The sequence below is a fragment of the Dendrobium catenatum genome, unplaced genomic scaffold (assembly GCF_001605985.2).
Source record: "Dendrobium catenatum unplaced genomic scaffold, ASM160598v2 fragScaff_scaffold_1515, whole genome shotgun sequence".
NCBI classification, from domain to species: Eukaryota; Viridiplantae; Streptophyta; class Magnoliopsida; order Asparagales; family Orchidaceae; genus Dendrobium; species Dendrobium catenatum.
The window spans coordinates 35,177-48,730 of NW_021319977.1; the positions used below are offsets into that span (position 1 = coordinate 35,177).

The window sequence follows — 13,554 nt, forward strand, 5'->3', positions numbered from 1 at the left end:
TATATATATATATATATATATATATATATATAAGTATGAGTTCCTTAGAATAAAATATAATGTAACATATTTGAAATTAGAGAGTGAACGTAGGATGAGAGGAAGGCTTCGCTCTCTGCGCAAATAACTATTCAACCGGCGTTTTCCTGACAGCAAAGAGGGAACGGACGTAGGAGAAGGTGGTTGAGGAGAAACGAAACTCGCGGCTGAAGTATGAGTTCCTTAGAATAAAATATAATGTAACATATTTGAAATTAGAGAGTGAACGTAGGATGAGAGGAAGGCTTCGCTCTCTGCGCAAATAACTATTCAACCGGCGTTTTCCTGACAGCAAAGAGGGAACGGACGTAGGAGAAGGTGGTTGAGGAGAAACGAAACTCGCGGCTGTATAGAGAGGGAGAGAAGGGGAGCGCGATCTCCTTCTTCCCATCCTTTCTCTCTCCATGTTCTCACCTCTCGAGGATTGAGAGAACTATTCGCATTGGATTGATAGATAGAGGGATATATAGGGGGGGAGAAGAGGAAATGGGAACATGGAGGAGGGCTTATGGCGCCCTTAAGGATTCTACAATGGTTGGCCTGGCAAAAGTCAGTAGTGAATTTAAGGCTAGTATATATGATTTCAGGAATGAATCAAATTTTTCGCATTTGGTTTAGTTTCCTTTTTTTTTTTTGATGTTTGGAATTGTTGAATATGATGAAGGAAGTGGATATTGCCATTGTGAAGGCGACGAATCACGAAGAATGCCCACCAAAGGAAAGACACGTTAGAAGTGAGTGAGCTCTGGTTTCTCCGAAACCTGATTTGGTTTCCCTATCTTATTCGTCTTTTTTTCTTAGGATTTTCGCCATTCCTGTTTAGGTTTTTGAAGTTTCTGTTATTATCTTTTTATCGTATTTTTCAATGTTATGAATTTCAGAAATATTTATAGCTACATCTGTTGCTCGACCACGGGCTGACATTGCCTATTGCATATATGCACTTGCAAAGAGGCTAGCAAAGACACGAAATTGGGTGGTATGTTCTAATTTGTTCTGCAGTGAACATTTTAATGTTTTATCCTTTTGATATGGTTAACCATGAATGCAAGTATTGCCTTTGTATAACATATTGTAATTGATTTTATCCTTTTTTATTGAAGTTTTGCAAAGTAAACTTACAACTGGTTAGAAGTTCTGAATGCATGTTTCCTTTTATTACGATTGCTGCTTGCTGGATTTACCTTGATGCTAGTTATGTTTGTTGGTTAAACCCCTCTTTGCTTGAAGCGACGTATTGGACATCAATGGACTTGAAATAAGAGGTCAGCACCAACCTGAGGCGTTTTCACCTCAGGAAGGGCCATTAATACTTAATTTAGGAAATGTAAGAGGTTCAGGTTAGTGGACTGGTACTAAGGTTGCGTAAACTTATAAGATTAAAAAATGGGGATGCAAATTCTTTGGCCAATTTAGAGGAAGATTCCCTCAGAGAGAGAGAGGATTAAGAAGGGATAAAAGGTATGGAAGTCGGATAGGATTTGGAGTAATTTAGAATTTCATTTCATATTCAATGGCAATCATCAAAATTCTAGCACATGAACTCTTTTTTTAGATAGGATCCTTGGGTTTTTATATTAGGAACCACACAAAACAAAAAATTATATTAACGCTAGATTAATTTAAATAAATCCTAATCTATTTATTGCTTTGCATCAAAAGGACTACTTAAGGTTGGAAGTTGATGTTGGGAAAGAGAGTGTTTCAAACCAAGGACAAGTACAATGAACCACAAATCGACTGTAAAATAGTTCAATCACCACCAAAGGGCACCATTTTACGTAATTCGACTTAAGTAGACCAACATCCATAGTCGATAGAGATCGAATCATCTACAAAATGTCAAAAAGAGTAAGCAAAGAATTTCACTCATATAAAGCTTGAGATATGGACGAAGATATGATTTTTGTTAATTGAGACAAAATGCAATAACCTGTTAGAAAGATGAGGAGGGCTAGTAGAGAAGGAGATGATATTATTAATGCTTCAGTCACTCTCTTCCCCTCTACTGCAAGAATTCAAATAAAAATTATTCATTGCTATGCCCAATAACTTTTTCTTATTCTAGAACCAAATATAACATGACTTCTTCGGTTTTTCCTTTAGGAGCTGAAGAACTTCACTTGCAAGCACCTAAAAAAAAAAAAACTCTTTCTTTCTCAGATGACACCTCTCTTTCTCTGTCTCTCCTTTTTTTATTTCTTCTTGTTGTGGAATGCTTCAACGCAATACAACCATCTCTTTATATAGGGCTTAGACATATTGGTAGAAAACTTGAACTTTAGTAGCCATTATCTTGAAAATATAAGTATCAATGAATTAATTTTGAATTAGGTTAGTCACCACCTTAAAAAAATTAAATATGAAATGAGTTACATGGCCATCACCTTGAAAAATATGTGAATAAATCTTAAGCTGATAGTCATCAATCTTGAAAAATCAATATCAAATCTAATCTAAGATAGCTAATGAAATTGAACTCCATATTTTACAATATCCTATTTGGAGTTTGAATTTCTAATGCCTAGCTTAATGATGTTTGAACACTTCTCTGAGTGACATCTCCCTGTCATCAGTCTGAAGGTTAACTAAGGCATTGCAATGCCTCAGTCCGTTAGTAGCAAATTTATCAAACTTTGCCTTATTACTATGTTTCTCTTTTATTTTGACTATTTATCTATCACGTAATGCCCATTTGTCCTTTAGAGGCTCCTTGACAAAAAAAATATTTTTCACTGCTCTTCTAGAATCATCAACAACAGAATTCACAGTAGCTCTCATTTTTCTAATACTTGATGTCATATACTTTGTATTATTCTTACTTTGTAGCTACAACCATAGTTGTTGAATCCAAAACATCACATGTGAAATTGTATTCTATAACACAGAGTCTACTAACTCTATTTGACTTCAAGCCACTCAATGCACTCTTATAGATCTTAAGGGCATTAGCATCACAAAAAAATATATATCGTACAATATAAGAATAATTAAAGATATTAGATTCATCTTCAAATCTAATACATATCTGACTTTCGTTAATGATATAATTACACCATCATGTGCGTTTAACTTTATAGTGCTAGAACCTCCAATATTATATATAGCTTCATTTCACATATAAACACATCCACTAAAACTTGGCTTATATATGGAAATATATCTAAATGAGAACAAGCTAAGTCCAAAATTCACTGTTCTTTACACTTGTTATATTGAGTAACTAAAAGAGCATCACCAATTTCATAACTTGAAAAATATGCAATAATAGTTGCACCGATTGACTTATCCGTTATGTGGTCGTTATCTGCTTTTTGTTCTCTTCTTCGAATTAAAATATATCTTCTTTTTATTCTCATTCTTTTTATTATAGAAGCAAGTGATCTCTTAAATTTATTTTGAAATTACTTATTCCATGATTAAAAGAACCCTTGCTCATAAGATCTTCCTCTAATCTCCATGAAACCTTCAGCTGCTTTTTCATCTTTCCTGAGCTTAAAAGTTTTTTCTTTTGAAAAAAGTGAAATTTTGACATCCTCGGAGTTTATTATATCACATCCATATAACATGATATATCGAAAGTGCTTGTAAGAGGAAGATAAAGAGCACAATAATAATAAAGCTTAATCTTCATCCTCAATAATCAAATTAATATTTCTTAAATCCCAACAATAATATCAAGCCTTTATCCCACTACATGGGGTTGACTACATGAATCATTTTTTCTCCATTGTGTCATATTAAGAGTCAAATTCTTATTTAAATATAATAAAAAAAGATCATTTCTAATACTTTCTTACTAAGACTTTTTAGATCTACCTCTATCTTTCTTAGTATAAGTCAGATCTAATGCATATACTATCCTAATCGGGTTATAAGAAGGCCAACATTTTATGTGTCCACACCATCTATGGTGATTCTCTCGAATCTTATATACCACTGAAGCTACACCGTCATTGACAAGTCCTAGATGAGAAAAATGGAGGGTTGCATTAGATAGTCAAGAGCTACCATAAAACTTGTTGAACAATAATGACATTTATTATTTAATACGTACATTGTGTTAATATTTCTCAAATTATGAATTAAACTCATTCAATGTGATTTAGGCTTTATTTGGGTAGCTTTCTTACTTCTTTCTAAAGCATCTTTTTAGTACGAAAATTTCTTGAATGAGAAAATTTTGTATTAAAAAGCTATTTTAGAAAGTAATAAGATTGCTGTCCCAAACGAAACCTTAATAGACATCCCTTCTTGGATGAGAATAAATAAAGTCTCAACCTTTAATAAAATTATTGGAGAGGCTTTAGGTCATGTATAAAGACTCCAACTTGAGCCATAAATCTTTTGCAATTGTTTCCTCTAAGATCTCTAACAAGCCTCATCCACCAAACATAACTAAACCGCCGAGGGAGCTTTCCCATTCATCTCTGCCCTATCTTCTTCTCTCATAATTTTAAGCATCTGGCTGTGTCTTATAAGAGCTTTTATAAGTCTTTACTTGACAAGTACATCACAAATTTTGGTTATTCAAAAAGTGAAACTCTTTGAGCCATCAATCTTCTCAATCTTGAACTTATAGCCACCATACTTCTCATAACTTTGCTCTTATACTAATTATTTAAGAAAAAGAGTGCATCTCAACAAAGGATAGATTACGATGACCATAAAAAAACTACAAAGAGATCAAGCATCACAAAAGGAAACACCAAAATTTATATGATTTAGATTTAGGAGGCCTACATCCACAATCTCTCAAAGATCTAGTAATCCTCCAAACTTCTAAGAGAGTACACAAAGGATTACACTTCATACAAAGTTAGAGATATGAATAAAGATATCACTTTATTTAATTGTGAGAAAATGCACTCATGTAATGTGAAGACAACAAAGAAGGAGATGATGAAGTTACTCTAAGCACTCTCTTTTAAGGCTATACTCGAATCTAGTTGAGTTGAGCATGTGCTTGTTCATCGTTGAGTTCATTTATTATTAACTTGTTCAAGCTTGATTCGAGTTTTTTTTTATCGTGTTGATGCTTGGTTCGTTTAAATTAATGGATGCTCATGTTGGTTCATATTTAGTTCGTTTCGTGCTTATAGGGTTGCAAACAAACCGAACCAAGACGTGTATGTGAGTGTTCATGTTTAAGTTCGTTTATTATTAGTTTGTTCAAGTTCGGTTCGTGTTTGATTTGAGCTTCATTGTTTGTGTTCATGTTTGGTTTGTTTAAATTAATGGTGCTCATTTTTTGTTCATGTTCGGTTCGTTTAGTTCTTATTGATCTCTAAACAAACAAGCCTTAACGAGCTATATTCGTGAACATATTTAGCGATTTTTTTACAGTCTCAAACAAGCACATTCATGAACAATTCTAATGAGTATTCTTGAGTTATCAAATGAGCAAGATCATGAATAAATGCATAACTAGTATTTTTGAGCTACCAAATACAAGCGAAATATGATTCATTTTATATTTGTTCATGAACATCTTAAACAAACAATCTAGCTAACATTGACAAATGTGAAATGTCTCTTGTTTATGAACAAATTCATTCAATTGAAGGTATAAAATAAAATGAAATTAAATTTATAATAAAAACAATTGTCTATTTAAAATGAAAATATGCTTAATCTATATGAATAAATTTATCGAGCTTATACACGAGTTCTAAATTGAACACGAATCGAGCTTGTTCACGAGCTTCAAATGATGTTGTTCGTGAACATAAATGAACCGAACACATTAGTGTTCAAGCTTGTTTATTTAAGGATCGAGTATTAAAAATGTTGTTCAAGTTTGTTTGTTTAGTTAATTAAATGATCACAAATGAGCTTTAATTGAACCGAACAACGAGTAGCTCGTCGAACGTTTGCTTTGCTTGCAGCCCTACATGCTTATCAAACTTTAAACAAATGAGCTTTATCAAGCCCTACTTCAAGATGTTCATTAACTTAACAAACAATCCTTATTGAGCTTGCTAACAAACAATACATTGAGCTTGCTTTTGAGCATATCTAACTGCATGTTCATGAGCATTTCTAGCGAGTGTTTTCAAGGTACTAAACGAACCTATTCGCGAACATAACTATCAAGCAAGTCCATTTACGAATATATCTAACGAGTGTTTTCAAGCTATCAAAAGAGCCCGTAAAATATAACTCAATAATATTATAAAATAAAAAGAATTGTAATTAAATTATATGTAACATTAATTTAGTAGATATTAATAATATATTTTAATTAATATATACTATAATATTAATTAATTAATAATTATTATATCATTCAATTATTATAAATATAAATATTTATATTAAGTATGTTCATCATTTTTATAATCAAACATTAATCTAGTTTTTGATAAGCTTATTCACATGCTTTGTATCGAACAAAAATCGAGCTTTATGTTGAGCTTGTCACGAGCTTTAAACAATGTTGCTCATGAACATAAATGAGTAGAACACAGTTGTTTAAGTTTGTTTATTTAAGCTTCTAAAATTTTAAAACATGTTCAAGCTTATTTGCTTAATTAAATGATCACGAACGAACTTTAATTGAGTCGAGCCGTGAGTAGCATGTCGAAAGCTTGGCTTGTTTGCAGCCCTAGTCTCTTTCTCTCTATTGCAAAAATTCAAATTAATAAGAACTTTTCTTTGCCATGACCATAATTTTTTCACCTGGTAAAACAAAAAATAGCAACACTTCTTTCTTCTTGAAAAAGCCGAAGAACTCCACTTGAAAACACTCAAAAAAAATATCTACCTTTCTTTCTTGGTTGAAAACTTTCTCCCCTATTTTTCTCTCTCCTTTTCTTTGTTGCTTCTTGCTATGGAATGCTTCAACAAAATACAACCATATTTTTATAAAGTTCTTAGATATGGTAGATGGTAATCTTGAATTTAATAAAGCTTGACTTTGGTAGCTATCATTTTGAAAAAATAAATGTTAATTAATTAATTTTGAATCAAGTAAACCACCATTTTGAAAAATCAAATATGAATTGAATTATAAACATGATCTTGAAGCTTGGGCGATGATCACCGTATGCTATAATTTAAGTAAGCCTAAATTAAATGATTAGATAACATTAAGTAGCTATATAATCTAATAAAATACTTATTATATTTTTAAAATAGCAAATGCCACACTATGAACTATGCCTTGTTGCTTCATGAAATTTTCGTGTCATGATGTGCTATTTGTTATTAACAAAAATGATATAACCTAGCTTTTATCTTTTTTTGGTTTATACCCCCGAACAAAAAGAATAATTAATGTAGATATGCAAAAAATACTTGATTAGAGTTGAAAAAATTAATAGGAAAATAAGTTTAATAATGATAATAAATGCGCCAAAACTTTTTTAATGAATAATCTAACATTTCTATAAGAAATATAAGATAATTAATATGGTTTGTGTTCAACTATGAAGTCGAAATTGATTTTTTATTTGTTTTTAACTTCTAGTCTGCATAGTTCATTTTCCTATTTATTGATATTAGATCAGGTCTTGCATTCATCAATTAATTAACTATAATGGCGAAGTGGAATAACCATGTTCACTATTTAACATAACGGAAAAAAAAAACTATTACTTTTTTGTAAAAGGTAATAAAAACTCTAGTTCTGCACAGAAATTTGCATTTAATATGGCTACTTTATATCTCTGCACATTTCATTCTATTAATTAAGTAATTTTGATGAAATTTCACAGGTTGCAGTTAAAACATTGATAGTGATTCACAGAATTTTGCGAGAAGGTGATCCTACATTTAAAGAGGAGCTCTTGAACTATTCGCACAAGGGACAAATTTTACAAATTTCCAATTTCAAGGATGACTCGAGTCCTTTTGGTATAAATTTTTATTGAATATTGTACAGAAAGCGATAATTGTTGTCAAATTACAAAGAAATTGCTTGCCCATAGGAGCTGTTTTATTTATTGCAAATCAAAGCATAGTAAAATAAATTAGATAGATTAGACAGTATTTACTTTGAACAGGTTTATCAATAAAATAAACTATGGTGTAAAAAATTATAATCTATCAACTTTTCTTTGAAAAAAGAAGAAGATTTAGTTAAACTTTTGCGTTAAAATGGTTCAATTGTCTTAGGGAGTTCTCTTCATTTTTGTTTTGTGTATGTTTTAAAAACATTTTTTTTCTATAAAATTTGAATTTCAAGCTGGGCATTAATTAAGAATACGAGGACTTATTACTCATGTTTTAGCATAAAGAGAAAAACTATTTTGGATAACAATGTGCAAATATTTCACTATTTATTGACAGAATAGCTTCATAATAATTGTATTTTTAATTTCTTTGAAATTCCTTAATTTTTTTTCTCTTCTAGCTTGGGATTGCTCTGCATGGGTTCGTACATATGCACTCTTTTTAGAAGAAAGACTTGAATGCTTTGGAGTTTTAAAATATGACATCGAGGCAGAGCGTTTGATGAAAAATGCACAAGGTTCTGCCAAGGTAACATCTACACACACACACGTATCTCATAAGTTAAATTTTTTTTTTGACATGATGTGTTCTACTTTCAACTTGGTTTCAATCCCAATGTTGGAAACTTTGTAGGGACATACTAGAACTAGAACTTTATCTTGTCCAGATCTGCTAGAGCAAATGCCCGCCTTACAACAGCTATTGCATCGGCTTGTAGGATGCCAGGTAGGGATTTATGCTGTGAAAAGATAGCATAACAACTAATCTAACGTAGAAAAGGGAATTAACCATTGCGCATTATTAACTATACTAATATCTTCATCCAACTAAATCCATCTTGATTGTTTTATAGCCAGAAGGATCAGCATCTGGAAACAATCTTATACAATATGCATTGGCATTGGTATGCTTTATACTCTACTATCCCTTATTCCTGTTTTTTTTTTTTAATATTCGGAAGTTAATGCTTCTAATTCATTTTTCAATATTAACTATCAATTTTGCAAACATTGCCGTTGCTAGGTCCCAAGCCCTAGATGAGAAGAATGAAGGGTTACATTAGTTAGTCGATAGGATGCGAAACGAGCATATACATGAAGAGGTTGGAGTAGCTCTAGTGGAAGATAATATTAGAGAGTCGTCTTAGATGGTTGGGTCACATAAAATGCCAGCCTACTAATGATCCGATTAGGAGAGTAGATGTATTAGATTTGGCCTATGTTAAGAGAGGTAAAGAGACGTAGAGATAGACTTAAAAAGATTTGGTTAGAAAATATTAGAATTTAGAAATGATATTTCTTTATTATATTTAAATGAGAATTTAACTCTTAACAGGACACAATGAAAAAAATGATTCATTTAGCTGACCTTACGTAGTGGGACAAGTGCTTGATGTTGTTAGCTTCTAGCAACCAATCAAGCCGTAAACATAAAAAAACATAAATAACAACAATTAAACAGGAATTTATGAAACAAAAGACATAGATTATGATAAAATAGTGATATTTTAAAGTTTCACACATGTCAAATAGTTTTTTTTAATGGTTCAACATGTTAGATTACATTTGGTTAAGACATCATTTTATTATTTGTGAAGGCGTTTTGATGCTTTTCATTTAACTTATTACATGTAAGATTTCTTTTTTTTTAGTCGAAGAAAAAATTGAATTATGGAGGTCAACTTAGAGTCTAAAGGTTTTCTTTTGAGTAGATTTAAAACCAAATATAGGAATTTTAATTTTTGTAGTAACAGATCTAGTTGGGGGATTGTGACTTTGTTCAAAGGGATGGTGAAATAGATGGAGATATTATTAGTAGAATCCAAGTTGGATGCTTGAAGTGGAGGAACGCATCGGGCATGTTGTGTGATAGAAAAGTACCTCTTAAACTTAAAGGAAAAATTCTAGAAGATGGTGGTGAGACTTGCAATGCTTTATGGTGCAGAATGTTGGCCATTAAAAGAGAAGCATAAAATTAAGTTAAGTATTGTAGAGAGGAGGATGCTCCAGTCCATGAGTGACTTTACTCTTAGAGACAAAATGTGAAATGAGTATATATGTGAAAAGGTTGGAGTAGCTCCATTAGCAGATAAGATCAGAGTGAGTCATCTTAGATGGTTTGATCACATAAAATGTTGACCGTTTAAAGACGCGGTTTGGAGAGTAGATGTATCAATTTTGACCAATGTTAAGAAAGGTAGAGGTAGATTTAAATAGTATCGATTAGAAAATATTAGAAAATTTTTTTTATTAGGTTTAAATGAGAATTTGAGTCTTAACAGGACACAATGGAGAGAAAAATGAGTCATGTAGCCAACACAATGTAGTGGGATTAAGACTTGATGTTGTTATTGTTGTTGTAGGTGACAAGATTTGATAGTTTCCTTATCATCCAAACTTGTTATAGGAGTTTTCTAAGTTTATTTGGATATTACTATTCGGTTTTGAGAGCTGCAATTTGATTTGTCTGCGGTGAAAGCTTATTTCATTTTGTATTGATTTCTTAGGTTATAAAGGAGAGTTTCAAAATTTATTGTGCAGTTAATGACGGGATCATCAATCTTGTTGATATGGTATAGTAGTTTATTTGCATAATTTGCTATGCGCTTTTTGATTTGCATTGAAAATTAGCCCTTTCTTCTGCTACTAGTACTTCCAAATTTATGCAGTTCTTTGAGATGCCAAAATATGATGCCATTAAAGCGCTAGAGGTATATAAAAGAGCTGGTAAACAGGTGAAAATTATTGCTTCTAGAGTTAAAAACTATTTCATTGGAAAATTTTTGGTTTGGTGTTTGCTTTTTACTAAATTTTATAAAGAGTATTTATCGGCTATTCAACTCTTTAACAGGCAGAAAATCTTTCTGATTTCTATGACTTGTGTAAACATTTGGAACTCGCTAGAAATTTTCAGTTTCCGACTCTAAGACAGGTGTCATTCATTAATTTCTTGGTTATCTTTTTAAAGTTGTAAGATATGTCATCTATATAATTTATTCACAGTTTTCCATATTCTTTGCAGCCACCTCCATCATTCCAAGCTACAATGGAAGAGTACATACGTGAAGATCCATGTATGAGCAACATTTCAACTAAGAATTTGGTGAGTGAAAATAAATTTAACGAGCATATAAACGCTCACATAGATCACCATAATGTTTTTCTTTTTATGATATGATTGAGATGTTTACCAGAGTAATGAAATCAATCAAGTGCTACAAGTTTTATTATTAATTGCAGAACATATTTTTATCAAGTAAATAACCAAAATGGTCCTTAGACTTTTAAAGTTATGATTTTTTTTTTTGCTTTTGAAGAAGTCAGGAAACAGCTTTCTTGCTACTGTCACACTCTAACACATCTTGTTATAAAAAGCCGCTTCTCATCACATAAAATTTTAAAATCAACTAAAAAATTGCAGCCAAATAGAATGGTTGAAGTTGTCTAAAAAATAAGTAGATAAAAAAGTTGCCTTAAATAGACTGATAGGCCGGCTGAGCCAGTCTAGCCAATCAACCCAGCCCTAGGAAGGGGGGCGGTCTAGCCGGCGGGCAGAAGAGCCCTGTGGGCCCCACTAGTGTGGGTGGCTGGGAAGGAGAGAGTGAGGTTCAAAGGGGATTAATTCTACTTTTAATTACTTACCATAGAAAACAAAAAATGAGAGAATTAGAAAAATATCTGATTTGAATTCATATTTGGGAGAGAATTAGGAAGATTTATTTAGGGAAAGAGGATTGATTTGAATTTAGATTTGGTAGAGAATTATGAAGGTTTATTTAATAAAAGAGGACGGATTTCAATTCAGATTTGGGAAAGAATTAAGAAGGTTTATTTAGGATTAATTACGTCGTTTTATTTTCATTATGTGATTTTGGGTTTTGCAGTAATTTTCTTCGTTGTTCCTAGTGGCTCATAGGATTTGTGGAGAGTCGATCTACCTCTCGAATAGTAGATTAACTTGTTTTTTTGGTTTGTTGTGCCAATATCAATAAAATTAGCCCATAATCTCATTCTTTCTTTTTGATTTTTGTTGCATTTTTTCTTCGGTATTACTTTTTTTTTTGCTGTGTGGAGATTAGATTCCTATAAAATTGGTATTAGAGCACCTTTTTTGGGAACTATGATAGCTAAGAAGGTTGATACATTGGAGGAGAGGCTTGATGAAGAATTTGGAAATTTGAAACCTGAATTTGGAGAGAAAATTTCAACAATTGAGGGCAGATTTTTGAATCTGGAAAAGATGATGAAAAGGATGTTAGAGTTTCAAACCAAGACGACATTAATTATCCACAACAAGGGCATCGCATGTTCTCCAATGTTTTCAATCCTTGAGATATGAATCAATAGGGCACAAAGCCCTTAGTTAGCTAACGTGGATTCACATTTGCCCCCTTAGACAAATACTCATCCCAGGTTTACAAGGTACCAATGGAGGAAATAACCCATGGTTGCCGACAAGGATCCTTTTGTTAGGTTTGGTCGACTACCTCCTATGACTAAGTAAACTTGGGACGATGATGACCTGGGACGACATAACCATAGGATCTTGATTCAGTTCATCATCATTCCCCCCACCATCCGCTTTAAGTGCAAGATGGTGCATTTCTAATTTTAAATATTAAAATTTCAAACATCCAACACACTGCTATTATATGCAAGATATATATTACATATATGATTGACGACTAACCTTAATCAAAAGTTCTCTCTCATTACCGGGAGGAGTAATTAATATAGAGTCTTGCACCTATAAGAAACTATAACTCAGATCATAAAGTCCTGGCAAAATGAGGGCGAAATCTCTTGGTAGTGTCTTATTAACAATCCAATATGCCTTCTGAAAATTTACCTCAGGACTTAATTCAATCTCATTCTTTATCGCTGATTTGTGCTGCGTTTTCTCTTCGTTATTGCTATTTTTTGGCTGAATATCAATTTTCTATCACAGACCCATAAGCCATTTTAACTCACCAAATGCAATCAATTTTGTCATATCATCAACTTTATTTTTCTTTAGACATAAATTGATAAGGGGAAGCTTTCCAAGAGGGCACTTTGGTATTTTGAAAATATATTTGTGCGTATGCGAAGTCTCATGAATTCGTTCTCCCTCCTCTTTCCTCACTTTGATTTTTTTTAAGCTAGCCTTTCAGGATGACCTATTCGGATAATTTCAACATTCTTAATTTATTAGTATGACCTTGCGAATGAGCAAATAGTTCAAGACATGCTAGATCAATTTTATCACAAAATTTCATCCTTCTATAATTATCATCAATTTCAGTTAGGCGACTTGTGGATCACATATTGAGGTAAAAAGTAACATGACATCTCGCTTTCATTCATAAACATTATGGTTTAGAATAAGAAGTTATTAGACATTATCAATCTTGTTAGCATATATACATACATATTTTATCAAAATGTTGCAACAAAACTTATATGTATCAATAAGGCCAAAATAGCATTAGAACATTCTTGCAACTTCTTGTTGTTCTTTTTTGAAACAACATGATGCGTATGGCCAAGTTAACATAAAGCTTAATAGGATATTTTATAC

General features: G+C 32.1%; 1 protein-coding gene across 1 annotated transcript in view; it reads left to right on the forward strand.

Annotated features, from left to right (window-relative positions):
• The first annotated feature begins 348 nt into the window (after nucleotides 1-348).
• Nucleotides 349-13,554, forward strand: part of LOC110102997 (putative clathrin assembly protein At5g57200) — a 39,234-nt gene continuing 26,028 nt past the window's right edge. Inside the window, exons 1-11 of the mRNA XM_020831527.2 lie at nucleotides 349-606; nucleotides 704-773; nucleotides 921-1,018; nucleotides 7,758-7,896; nucleotides 8,396-8,523; nucleotides 8,629-8,721; nucleotides 8,849-8,899; nucleotides 10,502-10,567; nucleotides 10,664-10,729; nucleotides 10,846-10,926; nucleotides 11,017-11,097. Of these exons, the coding sequence (XP_020687186.1) occupies nucleotides 526-606; nucleotides 704-773; nucleotides 921-1,018; nucleotides 7,758-7,896; nucleotides 8,396-8,523; nucleotides 8,629-8,721; nucleotides 8,849-8,899; nucleotides 10,502-10,567; nucleotides 10,664-10,729; nucleotides 10,846-10,926; nucleotides 11,017-11,097 (954 nt within the window). The 5' untranslated portion in view covers nucleotides 349-525. The remainder of the gene's footprint in view (nucleotides 607-703; nucleotides 774-920; nucleotides 1,019-7,757; nucleotides 7,897-8,395; nucleotides 8,524-8,628; nucleotides 8,722-8,848; nucleotides 8,900-10,501; nucleotides 10,568-10,663; nucleotides 10,730-10,845; nucleotides 10,927-11,016; nucleotides 11,098-13,554) is intronic.